General features: G+C 45.3%; 1 protein-coding gene across 3 annotated transcripts; it reads right to left on the bottom strand.

Moving 5' to 3' along the window:
• Window positions 1–32: 32 nt before the first annotated feature.
• POLR3D (RNA polymerase III subunit D) lies at window positions 33–18,181 on the bottom strand. Of its 3 annotated transcripts, none has more exons than XM_035139444.3 (9): window positions 17,795–18,181; window positions 15,591–15,768; window positions 10,132–10,175; window positions 9,263–9,414; window positions 7,616–7,740; window positions 6,542–6,707; window positions 5,071–5,333; window positions 4,420–4,572; window positions 33–1,756 (listed from the first exon to the last, which is right to left on the bottom strand). In XM_035139444.3, the coding sequence occupies exons 2-9, from the start codon at window positions 15,756–15,758 to the stop codon at window positions 1,634–1,636; spliced, it is 1,194 nt and encodes a 397-aa protein (XP_034995335.1). In that variant the 5' UTR covers window positions 15,759–15,768; window positions 17,795–18,181; the 3' UTR covers window positions 33–1,633. The 3 variants fall into 3 exon arrangements, with proteins under 3 accessions (XP_034995335.1, XP_034995333.1, XP_034995334.1); XM_035139442.3 differs by lacking the exon at window positions 17,795–18,181 and adding an exon at window positions 17,195–17,568; XM_035139443.3 differs by lacking the exon at window positions 17,795–18,181 and adding an exon at window positions 17,450–17,560.
• Between the last annotated feature and the right edge of the window lie 1,972 nt (window positions 18,182–20,153).

Below are 20,153 nucleotides of genomic sequence, written 5' to 3'. Positions count from 1 at the left end.
TTGAGGGCAGCAGTTAAACAGACACTACAAGCTCAGTTTAATTCATTAATAAAATATTTCTCAAAGGCATTCTCTTGGTCTCATAGCTGCAAAGAACAGAGGAACAAGGTAAAGCGGAGACATACAAACACTTCACAAAATAACTACAAGCTTTGAAGAGAGAGGGAAAGCTGTGAATTCCTATGCACTTGCTTACCCGTGTGCGGCACAAAGTACCCTGTTTCCCGAAATAAGACGTACCCATAAAATAAGCCATAGCAGGATTTTTAAGCATTCAAGGAATATAAGCCATACCCCGAAAATAAGCCATAGTGATAGGCGCAGCAGCAGTGCCGGCCGTGGCAGGAGGAGGAGGAGGGGAAAAATAAGACATCCCCTGAAAATAAGCCATAGTGGTGGTGGTGTTTTTTGAGGAAAAATAAATATAAGACGGTGTCTTATTTTCAGAGAAACACGGCACTTCAGTCGCCCACTATTCAGCTGCATTGGATGATCCCATGTTCTAGTATTAGGATGGAGAAAAACACTCTATCCACTTTTTCCACACGATGCAAAAGCCATTTCCTCATTTTTATTTATAGATACACATCCACCAGATGGAGCTCAACAATTGTGCCATGGCAATCAGTTTTCCTTAAGAAACTCTATAAATAGACTGTCCTTATCTAAGAGTAGTGCTTGAGCAGGGAAGTGGGTCCAGCTGAATTAACATTTAGCTTTTTTCAGCAGATTTTTATAACTTCCACATCTTGAATTTAAAAATAAAAATTTAGAAGACTCCAGGTTTTAATTCCTGCTCTATAAAACCATTACAGCAGGGATGGGGGATCTCCCTAATCAAAGGCTAATTGAATATGTTGTATATGCAAGATGCACAGCTGGTGGGACAAAATACCCCCAACTCACTCCCAGCATCACATGCACCATACATTCATCAAGGACAGCAACACTGCAGGCAGATGGGAAACCAAAAACAAGACTGGGTGAGGGACAATGTGCCCCTTCATGCCATTTTATGGCTTCTCCAAATAAACCTGTTGCTGCTTTTGGCATACATGAACTAGCATTATAGGCACACAAAATCACAAGCCCTGGCAATCAGATACTTTTTAAAAAAAATGCATACACATTTTGTAGCTGTTCAAAAATAAGGGGGAAACTATAAGAACAATTTCAAAGAGGACTGGCTTTATCCTCCCATTGGAATGGAAGCACCCTTCCTCTTCATCTGGAGGTAATGGCTTAACAGCCAAATCTCTGCTCAAAAGCCTCTCACACATGACAAATCTCCTACTAGGACTCTGGTGCCTGGGATTGTGACACAATGTTCAAGTATGAGTCTTTTCTGCTATACGTTGCTTGTAAATTAGACCTGTGGAGAAGGGGATGCCATTGGAGCATCTCCAACCGAACACTTTATAGGTTTAGAGACCCAAATGCAGTAAGTGGTCACACAGTTCTGCTCCACTGCAATGTGGCCAGACCTGTCTAGGAGGTTGTCTTAGGAGCACCTCTGCACTCTCCAGATTAGGAACAAGGCTCTTCTGGACATCCCAGTCACTGTTGCTTCTAAAGGAACCTCAAGGAAGGGCTAGCAGTCCTGTCCACAGGCCTTTGCCACAGCCCAGGCTCTCTACCGATGCTTCTGTTCCAGCAGGAATTCAAAATCCGGAGCACAGACCAGCTTGTGCTTCACATGGCCCAGGATGATCATCTCGCCACTCCTACTGTCTCCAATCCCCACTGACACCAGCTCCTTCCAAGAGCAAGAGAAAAAAAGCTGTTAATCACCAAATCCTCTTTAACTCCAGAGCTCACCAAGGACATTTTTCTGCAGATGAGGCAGGGGGCAGCAACTACCGTAATTCCTACTGAAACGTCGGCAGCGCTCATTCATTTAATTAAGACTTGTGCAGAACCTCCTGGTGGATTGTGCTCCATGTTATTTAGTATTAACATCTTCCATCTAGGATACTAAGATGTCTTTGGCCATCTCTATTATTCAGAACTAAGGGCAGTAAAGTCAACAACCATTTTGCGTGGGGGTTCTGTTCTTGCTCCCACCCCATCAGCAGAGTGCCTATAAATGTGCCCTGCCCCATTCCTCCCTTTTTGTGATGTGTTGAGTGACATTTTCAGGTCACTTGTGGGTTCGCCATGTGCCTTCCAAATGTACATTAATGGGTCAACTCCTTCAACACCCTTCTTCATTCAGAGATGGCACCGCATACATTTTAGTATTGGAGATGTGATTGTCAGCTTTCTTGTGAATGTGGAAAACCTTCTGCTAACAGAATGGTAACATAGCACAATAATGGTGATACATATACATATACATATTACATATGCCTACTGTCTTAGTCAGGGGTCAGCAAACTTTTTCAGCAAGGGGCCGGTCCACTGTCCCTCAGACCTTGTGGGGGCCAGACTATAAATATGGAGGGGATGAACAAATTCCTGTGCCCCACAAATAACCCAGAGATGCATTTTACATAACTGGATTGAGAAGGCGATTGGACCGGCTCCGGCTCCCAGGCCTTAGTTTGCCTAGCCCTGGTCTTAGTCCTATAGGTTCACAGCTGGAAGCACTGTGATATTAGAAAATGTAATGCTGAAAGTTAATAATCTCATCTAATTCCTTAGCCAAGTCTTTTAACTGTTCCCTAACTATGATCTGGGGAAACAAATTTAGCTTAAAAAGATGCCTTGACATTCTGAGTGCCCAGACTGAAGCATAAAGAGGGTGCTCTCTACCAATGTTATGGGTCATCAATTCACCAGGAAGAAGAGTCAAGGTGTTGGTTATTATTTCTAGAAGACGAATGGAGGATTCCCAGTGGCAGCTATCTAGGAAAGTAGGCAGCCAGATCCTTTATTGAAGCCTTTGGTTGCTCTGGTGTTCCAATTACCAGTAGAGTGATGCTCCGAGCCACTTCATATGAACTGTTTTATAAAGGCCACAACCAGGGGTTGGCATCAGGCAACAGCAGAGGTTTGGCCCACCTCTGCTCTGATTCCCCCTACAGAAGTAACACAAGTGGCAGAGACCCATTCTTTCCTTTTATCCTCTGTGATGTGGTGCACATCAGACACACCACACTCTGGTTTCAGCACAGAGGCACCTATCTGACCATGGGGTGGTGGTGGTTCCAGCTAAGCTTTACTCTGAGCAGGCCCAATGAAATTAATTTAGTCATGTCCAATAATTTCAACAGATCTTTTCTGAGTATGGTTGTTTTTGTATACCACTCCATCTCATGAAGATGCCTGTGTCCCCTTTGAGGCTGGGATAGAGAACCTTTTTGGATTTGCCTCGTGACCCCAATTTGACAGGCGAGTGGGGTTGCCCATCTGTCAATCACCTGATGGCACAATGACGTCAGATTAAGGGTGCTGTTAAATCTAATTCACATCATCCTTCTCCCTTCTTTCTGATTCAGAAAGGGGTTTTCATCGGAATCCCCTGCTGCAACCAGGTGCTTACAACTAATGCTAGATTTAACTCCACCCTTCAATCCATCAAACCCGCTTGGACTACTGCAATGCGCTCTACGTGGGGCTACCTGTGAAGGTGACCCAGAAACTACAACTACGGTAATCCAGAATGCGGCAGCTAGACTGGTGACTGGGAGCGGCCGCCGAGACCACATAACACCGGTCTTGAAAGATCTACATTGGCTCCCAGTACGTTTCCGATCACAATTGAAAGTGTTGTTGCTGACCTATAAAGCCCTAAATCACCTCAGTCCAGTATACCTGAAGGAGCGTCTCCACCCCCATCGTTCTGCCCGGACACTGAGGTCCAGTACCAAGGGCCTTCTGGCTGTTCTCTCGTTGCGAGAAGCCAAGTTGCAGGGAACCAGGCAGAGGGCCTTCTCGGTGGTGGTGCCTGCCCTGTGGAACGCCCTCCCACCAGATGTCAAAGAGAAAAACAGCTACCAGATTTTTAGAAGACATCTGAAGGCAGCCCTGTTTAGGGAGGCTTTTAATGTTATATCGATTATTTTGTTTTATTTTTCTGCTGGAAGCTACCCAGAGTGGCTGGGGAAACCCAGCCAGATGGGCAGGGTATAAATTTATTATTTATTTATTTATTTATTATTATTATTATTATTATTATTATTATTATTATTATTATTATTATCATCATCATCACCATCTGATTGTCCTGCAGGCTGGAGGTTCCCCTCCCCTATCTATCAAAGGCTATACTGAGCCATAATAATCTATGAGCCCAACTGGATCAGACCAGCAAAGGCAAGCCAACGAATATGACAATAGCCCTTCTCTGCCGCTGGCCACCCTGGCAACTGGTATTCAGAGGGTCTTTCCATTTCACTTGCTAGCTGGGAATGTGCATTTTGAAAGGTCATCTACTGTTATGGTGAGTAAAAGAGGGGTTTCCTGAGTAAGCCATACCTGAAGGAAGGAGCAGGGTGTCCCTGTGGTCACATCAAGAGTCACCCTGCCCAGAACTAGCTGCACCTTCCCTGATTTGCGTATCAGCAGCTTCCCCACCTGCCCTTCAGAGAGGTCACCGAGGGTGCAGATGTTCTCTGCCTCTTTGGCTTCCTGAAAAGACAACCAGAGTAGTGCAAAGTTACGAACATCACCCATCCTTCTGGGGAAACCAATCTTGGGAGGATTCAGAAACCACCTTTGTTTTCTCATGAACCGAGAGCTAGTGCCTTCAGCTAAATAAGCTGAACAGAGCCTCAGGAAACCAGTGAAAGTTATGCAAATCAAACAATGTTGACCCATTTCTCATTTTACATACTTTACCTCTGCTGGTTATAGAGTAGGCACCAATGGAAATTCTATGCAATGAGGCCTCTGGTTTCTGATGCATCATGAAGTGTAGCCCATACACTTTCAAGTACATCTTAGCACCCAGAAAGACTAGAAACTTTTAAATTGAAGAAGTCATGTGCCCTGCGCTCCACACATGGGGTGACTTTTCTATGCTTCCATATCCCTTCCTATGGCCCTTTCTTTGGCAACATAAGCAACGAAATCCCATCCAGTCCCCTGCTACTTCTTATTCTAAACAGGAATCAAGTCTTCCCATACCTGGTTCTTCTCCTGCTTTATCAGCATCACCTGCCCATCTTCACTTTGCACCTCGGTTTTGATGGGCTTGGTGTCCTGGGTGGGTGGCTGCCCTGGCAGTGTATCTGGTAGCTGCAGAAAGAGCAAGGCATCCTCCTTGCAGAGGCTGAGCTGCTGCAGCAGCTCCGCAACAGAGACATCCTGGGGGAAGGGAGGGGGTGCCTTTGCAGGAGCTGGTCTGAGGCCCGGTGGGTTCTCCTCTTCATCATGGGGCTCCTCTTTCACTGGAATGAGACACAACAATTCAAATCAGAGCTGCAAGGGATTACACCATTACCTGGTCACTATGTTCCATGGGGGAGGACCTCCTGGTGGTACTGAGGGCTTCTCATATTCAAATGGTGTCTACCAATAGCAGGACTTTCAGTATTGCAGTCCCTTTAATGGATGATTTGTTGACTTCTGAGATGAGGCATGCTCCAACAATCTCTTCTTTCAGACACATGTTTAAGACCCTTATGTATTGTCCACTGGTCGTCTTCTGGTGTTGTACTGCTATTTTAACTGGATTATTTCTGATGCATATTTTATTTTTGGTGTTCTATGCACTGCTCTGATATTTCTATAATATGAGTAGTTTATAAAACCATAAAGACAAATTAGAAGACACTTGGTCCAATTTCCTGCCTCAAACCAGGTTGTTAGCCCTGAATTTGTAGGGTGGCTTGAGGGATTTGAAATGAGAGTCTACAACTCTCACTAGCAACCACCACACTGCATGTATAAGATAAAGTAAAAGCAAATTGCAATCACAATATACCGTGACAGATGCATTGTGAGAAGAAAGGGTATTTGCTTTTGATTAAGTGCATTCTGGGGAAGACAAGTGCAGAAGGGCATAAAGCCTAGAGGAATAAGGAAAGTCCTGCTGGCTTCAGCGCCACTTCTGATGGGAAAGGGCCGCAGTTCAGTGGCAGAGTGCTTGCATGCAGCCCCCAGTTCCAATCCCTGGCACCTGGGAGAGAAAACACTTCCTAGGTTCTCCTGGGCTATCTTCTTTCTTTGGCACTCACTCGTAGTCAAGTAAGATTGTCTTCCATAAACACGGTTTTAACATTGAGTCCGTAAGTGACTGTGGAGGCCAATTCTGGATCCACAGTGGAGACATAGGTTTCCAAGCGGGAGTTGATCATGAGGGTTTGCCAAGTGTTCCTTCCTCTTAGCACATTTCTCCCTTTCCACCTAAGTTCGAGCGTCTTCACAAACTCTACACGCAGAGCAAAACAGCAACACCCACCCACCACTGTTTGCCCTCCCAGAACCTGGAACTCAAAACATGCTCTCCCTTGACAGATGGTAATTAAATTAAGCAAATATGTGACTTTTCAGATTTATTTCTTTGTTGTCCAAGAGGACCCCACAAGATTGTAGTAGTGACACCCAGTGGTATAATCCCCAGAGGGTTCACAGCAGGTAAATTTGAACCATCCACCTTTCACTGAAGATGTGTCTACTTCCATGTCCTCCTCCCTGGCACTGGAGCTCAAAGGCTTGACATCCTCTTGATCCTCCTCCTTGAAAAGCCAGCCTGAATGGGCCAGAGGAAGCTGAACTGGCTTGTTCCGGATGTCATTTTTCAAGCCTGGGTCATCAAGGAACTGGTACCAGAGGAACAGGAGAAAAAAATGAATTAAATACTGAATGTTGAGGGAGCTGTTCTTGGTGGTGGGGTGTGTGTGTGTGTGTGTGTGTGTGTGTGTGTGTGTGTGTGTGTGTAGCCAGACACCCATACCTACAGATAGACAGATAAATAGAGAGGAGATATTTAGATTAATATGGATGAGGACACATGAAAACATACACACCCACACCCTGCTGTGAATACAATAGTAAACAGGCTTGCTGAGCTTCTGATTTTTCTTAGTATTTCATCAACAACTGACATGTAATTGTGTAGAGAAATTATTTTTAGAGTACAAAACATTTATTTAAAAGTGAACCTGTTGCACAATCACACTAAAAAAACAAACCAACCTCACAGCAAAACAGGGCCAAACAATACTGGCACAGGGGTGACATTATCACAAGCTTCCTAAACAACCCTCCCTAAATTAACCCTTCCTAAATTAACCCTTCCCTCATCTGGTGGTCCAACAAAGCTCTTGAAAAGGGATACACACAAAAGGAAGCAACTGTGAGTGGAATTTAGAAAAAATGAAATGGGGTAAGGAGGTTAGCGGGGAACATGGAGGAGCTCCTGGTACCAAGTAGCACAATATTATCTATGCAGTATTACGCCAGGGTTTCAGGTGGGGGTCTGAAACTTGGACCGAGCCTGGGACCTTCAGCATGAGCTATAGCCCTCCCGCGAAGCTGCAGTCCTTTCCCAAAAGGAGAGGTAGGAGAAAGAGTGTGTCAAAGATGGTTCCAAGGCTCCCTGCCTCAAAATGGGAAAGACCACAGCATCTATAACTGGGACATAGATTATGGGCCACATGCCCTTTTTGTCCTTAAAAAATTCAGCATAGACACAGCTGTCCCAAAATGCAGTCACCTTCTAACTCACATCATCCTTCTCCAGCATGCGCAGGATCTGCTTGGTTTCCTCATCTGTCTCCCTTTTCTCTTTCTTTATGTTGATGATGTGGGATGGGCCAAAGTCAGACATATCCACAGTCTTATCCCAGGTGCCTGTGCCGAAAGAGATAAGGACATGGCTGTAAGCAAAACATCTATCGGATGGCAAGTGGTAATTCAGCTATTACAGCGCCTTGAAGCTTGAACTTCCACCATTGAGAGCAACCTGTGGGGTGAAGTGGACTGCTGAAAGCCATTCCTTAAAAGTGAAGCCCAAGAGGCCAGGTGTGTGCAGCTATGCCTTCAGTTGTACAAGCAGAGGGAGAAGACAAGAAGAGAGGGCTAGGATGAAAAAAAGATAGAAAGGCAGGTTCAGAGCAAGAAACGCAGTTCAAGCAGCTTTGCTTACCTTGGCAACCACTTTCCAAAATGAACTCCTCTACACAGCTATTGAAATACTCAAGAACCCTGAGTATTTCAATAGACACCCAGGGGTTGGGGGTGGAGAAAGATGGAACATATACAGTAAAATAAAATAAAATAGAGCAGGGTCTCATGGTGCAGGTTAGGATTAAAGATGAGCTTTAGGTGTGAAGGTTTTGAACTTCATTATTTTTTAAAGCATTTTGACCTCCCACCCCACGTCAGATGAAATGGCTAAAACTAAAAACTAATGCCCCCTGCCTGCAGGCTTACAAACTAAAAAAATTTACACAAAGGAAAATGAAAGAGGGGAGGGGAACGGGACAAATTGAGGAGCCAATTCTTAAAGTTAACCAGCAATACTTAGGATGAAAAGAAGCCTATCAGGAAGAGAAAAAGCCCAAGAGAGTTGGCCTCTCAGCAGGGGTGATGGAGTCGTCCTGCTTCCTATCTTTCCCTCTGCTGCTCTCAGGTGACAGTTGTGGGAGGGAAGGCCTGATGGATCTGGTCTCTCAGTGGAGTAGGCAGAATAGGCCCAATTTCCTTCTCTGTGGCAGCTAGATGGAAATAATTTCTGCCCAAAAGGACAATTTATACAACCTTTCAAGTTCACCAAGATAACATCCCCCATGGCTGATGTGTGACAAAGACATGGGCCAACGGTTTTGCTGCATGTCCAGTTCATGGAAATTAAACAAAGGGTCTGCTGGTTTCTCTTGAAGGTTTCCAGACTCAAAAGAGAGCAGGGCAATTAAAGGCACAGAAGTCCTGTCCTCTATTGAGTCTGGCAACCCTAGCAGCAATGTGTGCCCGCTCACTGCCAACATGGTTTCAGCTTTTGCTTTATTTTCCACAGCAGCCAGCTTTAATTATTTTAAATCACTCTCAAGAGGGTATGAAACAACAGACAGCAGAAACCAAAGGTATTAACTCTTGCTGGAATTTTTTAGCACTGCTCTTAATTTCTATGGAAACACTTTTTAATGTTCACAGAGTACTTTGTGACAGTTTACTCATAACATCTTTATACGGTAGATAATAAATATTCCTATTTTACTGACTGGGATAATTCATACCGAGAGGCAGTGACTTGGCCAAAGCTATCCCTGGGAGTCCAGAGATGAGGAAGGACTTGGAAATATGTGTCTCAGGTTCAAACCCTAAAGCTAGATGCTGGGCCACAGAGGCTTCTTCACATTCATCTTCCCCATACCTTTCTTCTTCATCATTTCTGCTGGACCTTGCTCAAAGATGGAATGAGACTGGATGACCTCTGGCCTCCCTCTGCCTCGCCCAGGACCATCTCTCTGCCGGTCTCGATCACGCTCCTTCTTCTCTTTCTTGAGGTTAATTTCCTCTTTTGGCCTGAGAAAAAGCAGACCAAACAGAATCACAAGAAGACTCCTGCCATTTCTCACCAGTAGCTACCGTACAGGAGCGTCAGATGCCTTAATCTGTGAATATGAGCCAATTAATGTGCAGAAACAGCACACAATATAGCTTTTCATACTGAAGATTTGGGGGGGGGGCATGGTTGAATCACTTAAAAGGTTTTTGCGATTAAGCAGTATACAAATTGTTAAATAAATACAAATAAATAATTTCAATGTAACAAATTCCCTGCATTGGAAATTTAGCATGTCAGAAAGACAGCTACTCTAAAACCATTTTCACATGTGCCAAGCTCTTTAGCAGATCCCCTACCTGTAAACATGGCTCATAGGATACACTGCAGATAGGAGCTGACAAAACTACACATTTGCACTAAATTATTATGTTAGGGTGGCATCCAATGCACTTGCTCTGTTAGCACAAGGATTTACATTTTTGCAATGGAACTTTTGCTCCACTCAACCTACTGCAAGTGCTCTCCCCACATCTGCTCGAGGTTTGGAGGAACCCCCAGAACAGATTGAGGGTGCATCTGAGGTGCAGGGGGAGTTCTATTGCACAAGCATAAACCCTGTGCTGAGGGAGCAAGTCACTTAACCCTACTTTGGGTACAATCCTTATTTCCCCCAACACTGGATTTACAACCTCTATAGTCACACTTCACAGACATAGCATGAGAAAGCTACTTACTCTTCTTTGATTTTCCTGCTGATTATGTTGGGAGCAAAGGTTTTCTGTAAAAAGTAAAAGTAAAAAAGAGTAAGCAAGTCATCAGCTCAGGTGTATATGGTACTTCGGTTTGCAAAACACAGCGTGTGAAGTTTCTCACAAAAAACAGTGTTGCAATATCTGGTCTCAAAATATACTTAGGAGTCTCAAAATTGTGTATGTGTGAAGGGGAGACAAGTTTCTAGACTTCAAAGGTGCAAAATTTATATCTTGAATAAAGGGAAAGAATGTGCCTTTAAAAAGCTCCAACATGCAGAGAGGGTGGAAGTTTTCCGGTCTGCATGGCTAATAGGCCCTCTCTGGTTTCTGACAATGTTTTCCATTTCCCCTACCTTGAGTGGCTATTACTGAGATGTTCCTTTTCTCTGTCCAAAAGGAATTCCCAAAATCTGCAAACACCTTAGTATTAAGTTCAGAAGCAAGCCTGCAAAATTGCCCATTATTGTAACTTTGTATCACTCCATTTCCTCGGCACAGAGCAACCTTACCTTTAGGATTACTCATTTTCTATAGCACTTTTAAGAAGCAAAACATTTCACCATTTCCAAGCAGTTCTGCAAAGTGCAGCTCACTACAATAATGGCTGTACGTATTCCACAATGCTATTCAAGCAAAGAAAAGCTACAACACAGTCAAACCTTGGTTGTCGAACATAATCCATTTCGGAAGCCCATTCGGCTTCCGAAATGTTTGACAACCGAGGCGCGGCTTCCGATCGGCTGCAGGAGCTTCCTGCACTCAAGTGGAAGCTGCGTTGGACATTCAGCTTCCAAAAAACATTCAAGAACCGGAACACTTACTTCTGGGTTTTTGGCGATTGGGAGCCGAAACGTTCCAAAACGGAGGCATTTGGGAACTGAGGTTTGACTGTACAGGCACCCCCTCAACTTATGCGTGTTCTACTTATGTGTGACTGCATATATGCGTGGTGCTGGGAAATAGATTAAATAAATAGAATCATATCAGGAAATGGCAGGGGAGGGCTGGCTGGAGAGTCCTTGTGACTCGCAAGGAGTCCCTCTCTGGAGCCCAAAGAGGACGTCAGTAAGGGCCGAGGAAGTCCCAAAGAGACTGGAGGCTCAGTGGGGCTTTGTTTGCACTGCTCAGCCACAGCTGATATGCGGGGCAGCACAGCAGCCGCCGCCTCTGCTTTTCCACACATCCTCCAGCCGGCCTCAGAGCTTCAACTCTAGTTGGAGAGAGAGTTGTGTGGAGAGATTGCTGGAGAGCAGGAAAAAACAGGTGATGGGAGGCTGCTACCCACTTTATGTTATTTCACTTATGCACACGGGGTCCCTGGAACGTAACCCCCACATAAGTGTGTGTGTGTGGGGGGGGGGGGTGCCTGTACAGTATTTGGAATCCTGGAAGTCTCGGATTGCTTTCTCTTTGCAGAAGCAAATTTATTTATTATTTAAAGTACCACTGTTGTATGCCACCTTTGAGGGAAAAGTCCTCCCAGGATGGCTTACAAAAGATAACTAGTTTCATATATATGTCAGGATAATTTAGCTCCATCTAAACAACAGGACCTTTATGCTTCCACCAAATTATGTCTAGTACAATCCACTTACAATGCTGCCAGTCCAGACCCTAAATTATTTTCTTTATACTCTGCCACCTCTGATCTATTCTTCCATGATTATCTGTCAAGGTTATGCCCAGCCCATATTCCCCCCTCCCTGCCACACATCATCCAAGTTTTGAATTTGAACAGTTCTCCCTTTCAAGTATGGTTCCTAACTGTTATTGCTACCAAACACTGTAATTTGAAACAGGGGGTGGGGTGGGGTTAAAACCAGTCTCTCAAGTCAGGAGGGCTAAGCAGGATTCCAGCCATGAGGTCCTTAGTGCTCCTCGTGGCTCTTTGCTCCCCTTATTCCCACAGCTAGCAAAAGCAGAATAAACTTTGCAGGCAACAGAGATCTGTAACTGTATGTAATGTATAAAGGAAAAAGGATTCACATTTTCTTGACAGAGATTTATGGTTGTCTAGCTGTTGAATTGTGATTGTAAAAAAGCAGAGCAGCAACTCTGTTTTTCCTACTACTACAAAATGGAGGTTTGTAAACCACCCATCAAATTCAGAGGGATCTGAACTTGGGTGGAATTCAGCTAAGTTTTACTCAGAGTACAACCACTACAATTAATGAACAAGGCTAAGTTAGGTCCGTTAATTTCAATAGGCCTCCCTTGAATAAAACTTAGTTGAATACCAATACCACCCCAACACTCGGACCACACGGGCTCTGTGCCAAAGAACAGGTTTCCAAAGTGGTCTGCCAGGCCCACCAGGGGGGAATTTGAGACAAACTATTAGCAAATCAGCAGCTGGGTCCTACTGGGCCCTACAAAACTGATGGCAGGTACATAGGTAGGATGCTGCTAACAAGCACTGACTAACTTACTTGTCTTTAAAACAAGATTCCACAAATTGATGGATCATAGGACTAAGTAATGGTTATTGGTTGTGATAAATAGAACCTTTACAAATACCAGATGCAGCAGAGGAAAAATAAGTTTGTTGTGCCTGTGCATTTGGAAACAAAATGCTGGACCAGATGATCATGAAAAGCAAATATGCCACACTGATGGAAGGCAGAGAGCTAGGACTATGACAGGTTAAGTACGCTTCAGGTTAAGTACAGACTTCCGGAACCAATTGTGTACTTAAACCAAGGTACCACTGTAATTTGGATGGATTTGTAATAATTTGGAAAACAAATAATAATAAAAAAGAGAATACTCATCAGGAATACTCTGCTGCAGTGTCTGGGATTTTTCCTGACCAAGGATTTACAACTTAGTTAGAGGTGAATATTGATCATGGTGCTATACCCCAGAAGGTACTGACATACAGTGTAGTCCAAGGGCCAAATGGGAGAATTAATCACTACATAGCCATTGACCAGTCACCCTCTTGTGCACTCATTTCTCTCCATCTGCAAGATGGGAACAGCAGTGAGTGCTTGCTTTGGTGTTGTGGCTCTCAGAAGACAGGCTTGAGTACAGTATGAACTATAATAAGACACTCAGGTATCTGCCAGCTTCCTGGGCAGGTCTGCTAATTAAGTCTTACATTCTGGAAAGGAACTCCAAATATTTGGCTCCTAGATAATCTTCTTCCCACCTTGCGTGGCACCGTCCTTGCACAGCCCAACAGGTGTTCCATGTAGGTTTGCCATTTGAGCACCAACCTACACAGAAGGACCAAAATATCTAACCAATCTCCCAGAAAAACAGTACCAACAGGAATAGTAAGGTGCGCTGAGACGCAATATGGAACTGGTTGGACAGCATCTCAAGCTCAGAAAATACATAGCTGGATTGATGGAATTTGTAGTCCAAACCGCAGATTTGGGAAGGCTGCTATACAACTTCCTAGGAGGTTTAAAAACCACCTTGTCTTTCACACTCCAGGACCAATGATGTATGGTGGCAAAAATTTTCCAGTGCTTTATTTTTCTGTAGAAATTTTTTTCCATTTCATGTTCATTATTGCAATAAAATTATTAGGCATGCTTGGTAGTTTCAAAGTTTTTAGCTTTGTTAACAGGTGCATAGCTGTCAACTTCTGGATTGGAAAATAAGGGATCAGCAGTGGCGTGGCACTGGAAGTCACTTCTGCGCATGTCTGGACATGCGCAGAAGCGACTTCCGGTGCCGGCTCTACCTGATTTCCGGTGCCCAGACATGGGCAGAGCGGCACCGGAATTCGCTTCTGCGCATGTCCAGATTTATGGGATATTTTGCAATTCGGGATAACTGCGGGAAACGGATTTAAATACGGGGGTTTCCCGCTAAAAACGGGAGAGTTGACAGCTATGTACAGGTGGCACTATGGGTTAAACCACAGAGCCTAGGGCTTGCTGATCAGAAGGTTGGCGGTTCGAATCCCTGCGATGGGGTGAGCTCCCATTGCTCGGTCCCAGCTCCTGCCAACCTAGCAGTTCGAAAGCACGTCAAAGTGCAAGTAGATAAATAGGTACCACAGTGGGAAGGTAAATGGCATTTCCGTGTGCTGCTCTGGTTCGCCAGAAGCGACTTTGTCATGCTGGCCACATGACCTGGAAGCTGTACGCTGACTCCCTCGGCCAATAACACAAGATGAGCGGCGCAACCCCAGAGTTGGTCACGACTGGACCTAATGGTTAGGGGTCCCTTTACCTTTACTAAATAAAAGTAAAATAAGCATGCTAAATTAGATCACTCTCTTGGGCATCTGAAAATGCAAACTGATTTTTTTTCTGATGCAAATTATCCTATGCACATTTCCAGAAATTTTTATGGAGTCCAATGAGTGCTGTAAGTGAATACAGGAATTATTGCACCAGCCATGACCTGTTTTCAGACTTTTCACCTTCAGAGAAAATTCCACATTAAGTCATCTGCCACAGAAGCCATGCATGCTTTAGTAGAGTCTGAGGCATATTCTAATGTGCACAATTGGTTGATAATAGGTCCTGCCTGGCAAACCAGACCTCACACCACTCTTAGCAAAGTAAATGTGCACTTTAGAACACACTCAAGATTCCCTTGCAACTTATGGCAAACTGATCATGGTGGGTAAAATGTTTTTTCAGTAACCTATTTTTCCCTGATAAGTTCCCAAGGAACTGCAGGGTTCCTGGAACATGGTTTGAAAGCCACGGCTTTAAATCTGAGTCATATTTTGAGCAGTGATGATGACCTGTTAATATGATTTAACCTCCTATACATAAAAACCACCTGTATAATATTTTGTAAAAACAAAAACAAAACAAAAAACAGTTTTATTTAAGGCAACAGTACAGCAAGGATCATGATGTAGTATGTACAACCCCTTCTTATCAAACTACTTTAGTATATTTAAGAACACAAGTTGCATTACCGTATGTCAGACGGTGCTAATCATCCACTATAGCTGCAAGCCTATACATACCTATCTGGACCTTACTGAACTTAATTGGTCTTACTTCCAAGTAGGAATGTATTGGACTGCACAGGAAGTCCAAAAGGCAGTATGGCATTCTCTTGTATCTGATGGCTCAGGGGAAGTAAACCACATTATGGGGTAAACCACACATCATTTATTGTTTATTCTGAGTTTCCTGCAACCAGAAAGCTTAATAATTCCATTAGGTAGGAATTTCAATGTTAAATTATGGACTGATTAAACCTACTGTTGAAATAGGTAGATACGCATTACTCCCACTTCCTAGATAAGGAAACAAAACATAATAAAAATCAATAACTTGCTGAAGGCCAGAAGGGAACACTGTGCCATGCTTTAGAATCATGGGCTCCAACTGCTAGCCCTCTGCCCTAATCCCTTAACAACATGGGAATTTCCATTCCAGATCAGGGAAAAAAACATTTAGAAATGTGTGTGTATGTGTAGAAAAGGAAGTATCTTACAGGGTTTTTCCTTAAACACTTACCTTTTTAACTCCACCAAGAGTCAGGTCTCTGGAGCGAATGGAGGGCAGTCGGCCTGGGGTAATTGGGGCAGTGGTTCTTCTCCCTATCAACCCTCGTGCAGCAGTAAGCGTGGGCCGGATGCTGCCACCAGGATTCCCGGTATCGTTACCTGAGGTTCCTTCTGACATCTTGAATGACCTGCCAGAGGAAAGGACAACAAAAGCTCTTTTTAACTCTTATTAGAATATGGAACTTACCGGTAAGTTACTTCTCATGTCCATCAAGGGCTTGTATTGCTTTCAGTATGTGGGTGACCCCTGAAAAAATAGTCTGCATTGATTTCGGGCTGCTTCAGCCTATGGCAGGCATCCCCAAACTGTGGCCCTCCAGATGTTTTGGCCTACAACTCCCATGATCCCTAGCTAACAGGACCAGTGGTTGGGGAAGATGGGAAATGTAGTCCAAAACATCTGGAAGGCCGAAGTTTGGGAACGCCTGGCCTATGGCCAACCAGTTGTGTGCAGCTGCTGCCTTTCATTTCTAACATATAGCCATATAGCTTCTTAAATTAGGGCTACCAGTCGATACAAAGACCATATCCAGAACATGGCAGCAGACGCACAGTGGGGATCTCACACTCAATTCAGGCAGTGGCATGAATAAAACATTCTGCTGTAATAACAGCAGCACCACATAAATAAAACCATGAGAGACACAGAAACACACTGACCCTTGGTGGAGTAAAAAAAATAAAGTTCTGCCACGCTCGAGTGCATTGGTCTTCAACTGGTGGGTCAGGACCCACTTCCAGGTTGCAGCAGTGCCGCTGTACAAATATGAGGAATTCAGAAAGGGATCCCCAAATGCACAGTTAAGTTAAAAGGTGAGTCCTGTATCCGAAAACCAACAGTCTGAGCCAGCAGAAGGCAGCTTCCAATGTTCCTATTTGTCTCTCATCCATCATTGAGATTATCAGGGCTGGACAGCAAAGTTGCCCCCATCTCATCCCCCGATTTCACCCCAACTCCTTTACATTCTACCTCAGGAAGCTGCCTTGTTCAGTACTGCCTACACCTGGCTTCGTCAACCTCGGCCCTCCAGATGTTCTGAGACTACAATTCCCAGCATCCCTGACCGCTGGTCCTGCCAGCTAGGGATCATGGGAGTTGTAGGCCAAAAATATCTGGACGGCGGAGGTTGAGGAAGCCTGGCCTACACTGACTGGAAGCAGCTCCCCATGGTCTCACAATAGGTCTCTTTGCCAGGCCAACTCTCCCTGGAAATGCCAGGGTTTGAACAGAGGACCTTTTGCATTCAAAGTATATGTCTGCAATCCCACTCCACCTGAATGGTTGCCTTTAAAAAATTGACCTTGGGTGCACCATAGTTATGAGCATGGAGTTTGTCTATTTTTAAAAAAGTGCCTGCCAAGCAGGCACAGTTGCAATCTAAGCCGGTGGTCGCCATTGGATCTTGTGGCAGTGAGTTCCGTAGTTCAACCATGTCTGGAGCACTTTGTCCTTCCTGAATGTCTTCCTAGCCTTCCTGTTCATGCGATGACCCTTAATTCTCGTGGAGATCCAGCCTAGTGTGGCATGAAGTTAAAAGAGAAGGGGTAGCTGACCTGTTCTCCACCGGCTGTCCTCCCTCACATGGACATGCAGCGGGGACTTTGCCTGCCCCTTGAGCTCCTCGCGTGGAAAACACGAGTAACCGGCAGAGAACAGCAGACTAGGCAGGAGGAAAAGCCCGAAGCCCTAGCCCGCCATACGTGCTCATGTCCCCCATCAAGGCGCTCGCGGAGCCTCCTTCCCACCGCGCCACCACAGCCTCGCCTCCTCCACCTCCGGATAAACCGGCCTCTCAGCCCCCGACGCACCGCCTTCCCTCGACCTCCCACGCGGCGCCCTTCGCGACTCCTCAAGCGCCGCCTCGGCAAACGGGCTGCGCGCAAGCGGCGTCCATCTTTGAGAAGGGCGCTCGCGTCGCCACGTCCCTGGAGGGATTAGCGAAGGGAGCGCGAACCGCCATTTTTGTCACGGGCAGGGGGGTTGGAAGTTTCGTATACTGTACTGTAGTAGAAACAAAATAAAAAAATTCCTTCCAGCAGCACCTTAAAGACCTTTAAAAAAATTATAAAAATATATATATATTTATATATATAATTATTTATAAATATATATATATATTGTTTCGACTAAGTCAGAGCAACACGGCTACCTACCTGTACTGTAGTAGTTGCTTCTCCGAGGAAGGGGATGCGACGGAGCCTCCATCTTTGTTGTGGGCAGGGCTTTCTGGCTACGTAAAGAGGCTGCTCCCACTAAGGGAAGGGCACGACTCCGCCATTTTTGTAACGGGCGTTTCAATTTAGTTTAATTTAAGATTGGTGATTGGGGATCCAGGTGGCGCTATGGTTAAACCACTGAGCCTAGGGCTTGCTGATCAGAAGGTCGGCGGTTTGAATCCCTGCAACGGGGTGAGCTCCCGTTGCTTGGTCCCAGCTCCTGCCAACCTAGCAGTTCGAAAGCACGTCAAAATGCAAGTAGATAAATAGGAACCGCTACAGCGGGAAGGTAAACGGTGTTTCCATGTGCTGCTCTGGTTTGCCAGAAGCGGCTTTGTCATGCTGGCCACATGACCTGGAAGCTGTACGCCGGCTCCCTCGGCCAATAATGCGAGATGAGCGCGCAACCCCAGAGTCGGTCACGACTGGACCTAATGGTCAGGGGTCCCTTTACCTTTACCTTTCAAGGTTGGTGATACTGTATACAGTACTGTATATCTCTAGCAACAGTGTGAGGAAAATAAAGCTGAGGAGAGTTGGGACTTGTTGGCAAGCCACATAATAAGCATTGATGAGGAATGCAATGTTACGTGGTAACTAGAGAGATGCGTGCAGAACGAGTCTCTCACTTGCAGGTTCTGTAACAGGAAGCAAAGGCCCGGAAGTTATACTGTATTAAGCATTAGTGTTTTAGCACAAATCCTCTCACATAGCGCTATGAAGCCCCTAATGTCCCTCCAGGGGCGTAGCCAGGATCAAAACTAGGGGGGGGGCATGGTCGTTCAGGGGCGGGGCCACAAAGTGGGAACGTGGGCGGGGCTACAGGGCCAGCTGGCCTGACGACATCGTGGCAGCGGCAGTGGCCACCTTGTGCTTCTGGGGCTGGCAGCGTCAGCGGCTACCCTGCTTGGCTGGAGAGGACGGGAGGGTTGGGCAGGCGAGAGGGGGTGGCAGGGTGGGCGAGGGTGAGGCAAGGCACGGTCGCAGCCACGTCGGCTCCGAGGCATTGCTGCATATCAGCATATTTCAACCATGTCGTGGGTTCAAGCCCCACCTTGGGAAAAAAATCCTGCATTGCAGGGGGTTGGACTAGATGACCCTTGTGGTCCCTTCCGACTACAATTCTATGATTCTATTGATATATTACCATAGCATATGCATCATTCTGCTTTCTTGAATTGTCCTAGGCATAGCAGCCAACTCCTAGAGGCCTAGGTGCCTCCCCCCCCCATTACTGGTAAATACCGTATTTGAAAGAGTCATCCCCCCCATGTTGATGGGCTTTCTATGTGGGGCTTATCCGCCCCCCCCCCCAGTATTTTATTAAGGATGGAAGAGGGAGGGAAGGAAGGAAGAAATAGAGAGAGGGATAACTCACATTTGTGGGTGCCTCTGGGTGACGCTGTGATGCTGAAACTCTGCAGCAAGAGGAAGGAGCCTTGTAAGCAGCTTTCTCTCTGCTTGATTTACAACAGGCACATCCAACAGGTAGATTGTGATCTACCAGTAGATCACTGGATGTCTGTGGTAGATCACTGCTAGATCACTGGCACCCCTAAAAAAAGCTCACCCAAAATTTTCCTCCTCCCTTAAAAAAAGCTGAAATATGACCTGAAGCCCTAAACAAAAATGGGCCTCCCTCCCTCCTAAAAGAAGCTCAACAAGTTTGACCTAAACACCAAAAAACAGGGCTTCCCTTCCTTAAAAAAACTCAACAGCTTTGACCTGAACCCCCCAAAAGGGGGTAGATCACTCCCAGTTTTTAACTCTGTGAGTAGATCAGAGTCTCTTGGGAGGTAGCCACCCCTGATTTACAATATACAGATGCAGGAGGAGGGGCAGACTGGAACACCACTGCTTTTTATAAACATCACTGTGTCTATCAAAGCTACAGCCCCCCCTTTTCTTATTCACTTCCTTTTAGCCTTGCAGAGCCACCTTAGTCAAATTGAATCATTTGCACCCTCATTAAATCACCAATAGAACTCTTAATGCGATCTCTGAATGCTCATTAACAACTCCCACTGAAGAACAATAGGGTGAAGTGGTGAGATATCAAATCTTGCCTGAAGGGGTATTCTGCTCCATTGTCTTAACTGCTTAAGTACCGGTAGCCACTTTGCTTTATTTATTTGATGTGTTTTTGTTACAGCTGTGTTCCCGCCCCGCCCCCCCAAGCAAGCGGAGACTGAGCTGCTCTCGCTAAAGCAAAGCCCTTTCCACTTCAGTTTTTGGAGGGGAAAAGTGCTGGTTATGGTCTGTAAAATACATTAATTTTTTGCTTCTGGGGGGCAGA

This window comes from Zootoca vivipara, chromosome 14 (assembly GCF_965207765.1).
Source record: "Zootoca vivipara chromosome 14, rZooViv2.hap1.1, whole genome shotgun sequence".
NCBI classification, from domain to species: Eukaryota; Metazoa; Chordata; class Lepidosauria; order Squamata; family Lacertidae; genus Zootoca; species Zootoca vivipara.
Note: the sequence above shows the minus strand (reverse complement) of the source record. Positions and strands in the feature narration are given on the sequence as shown.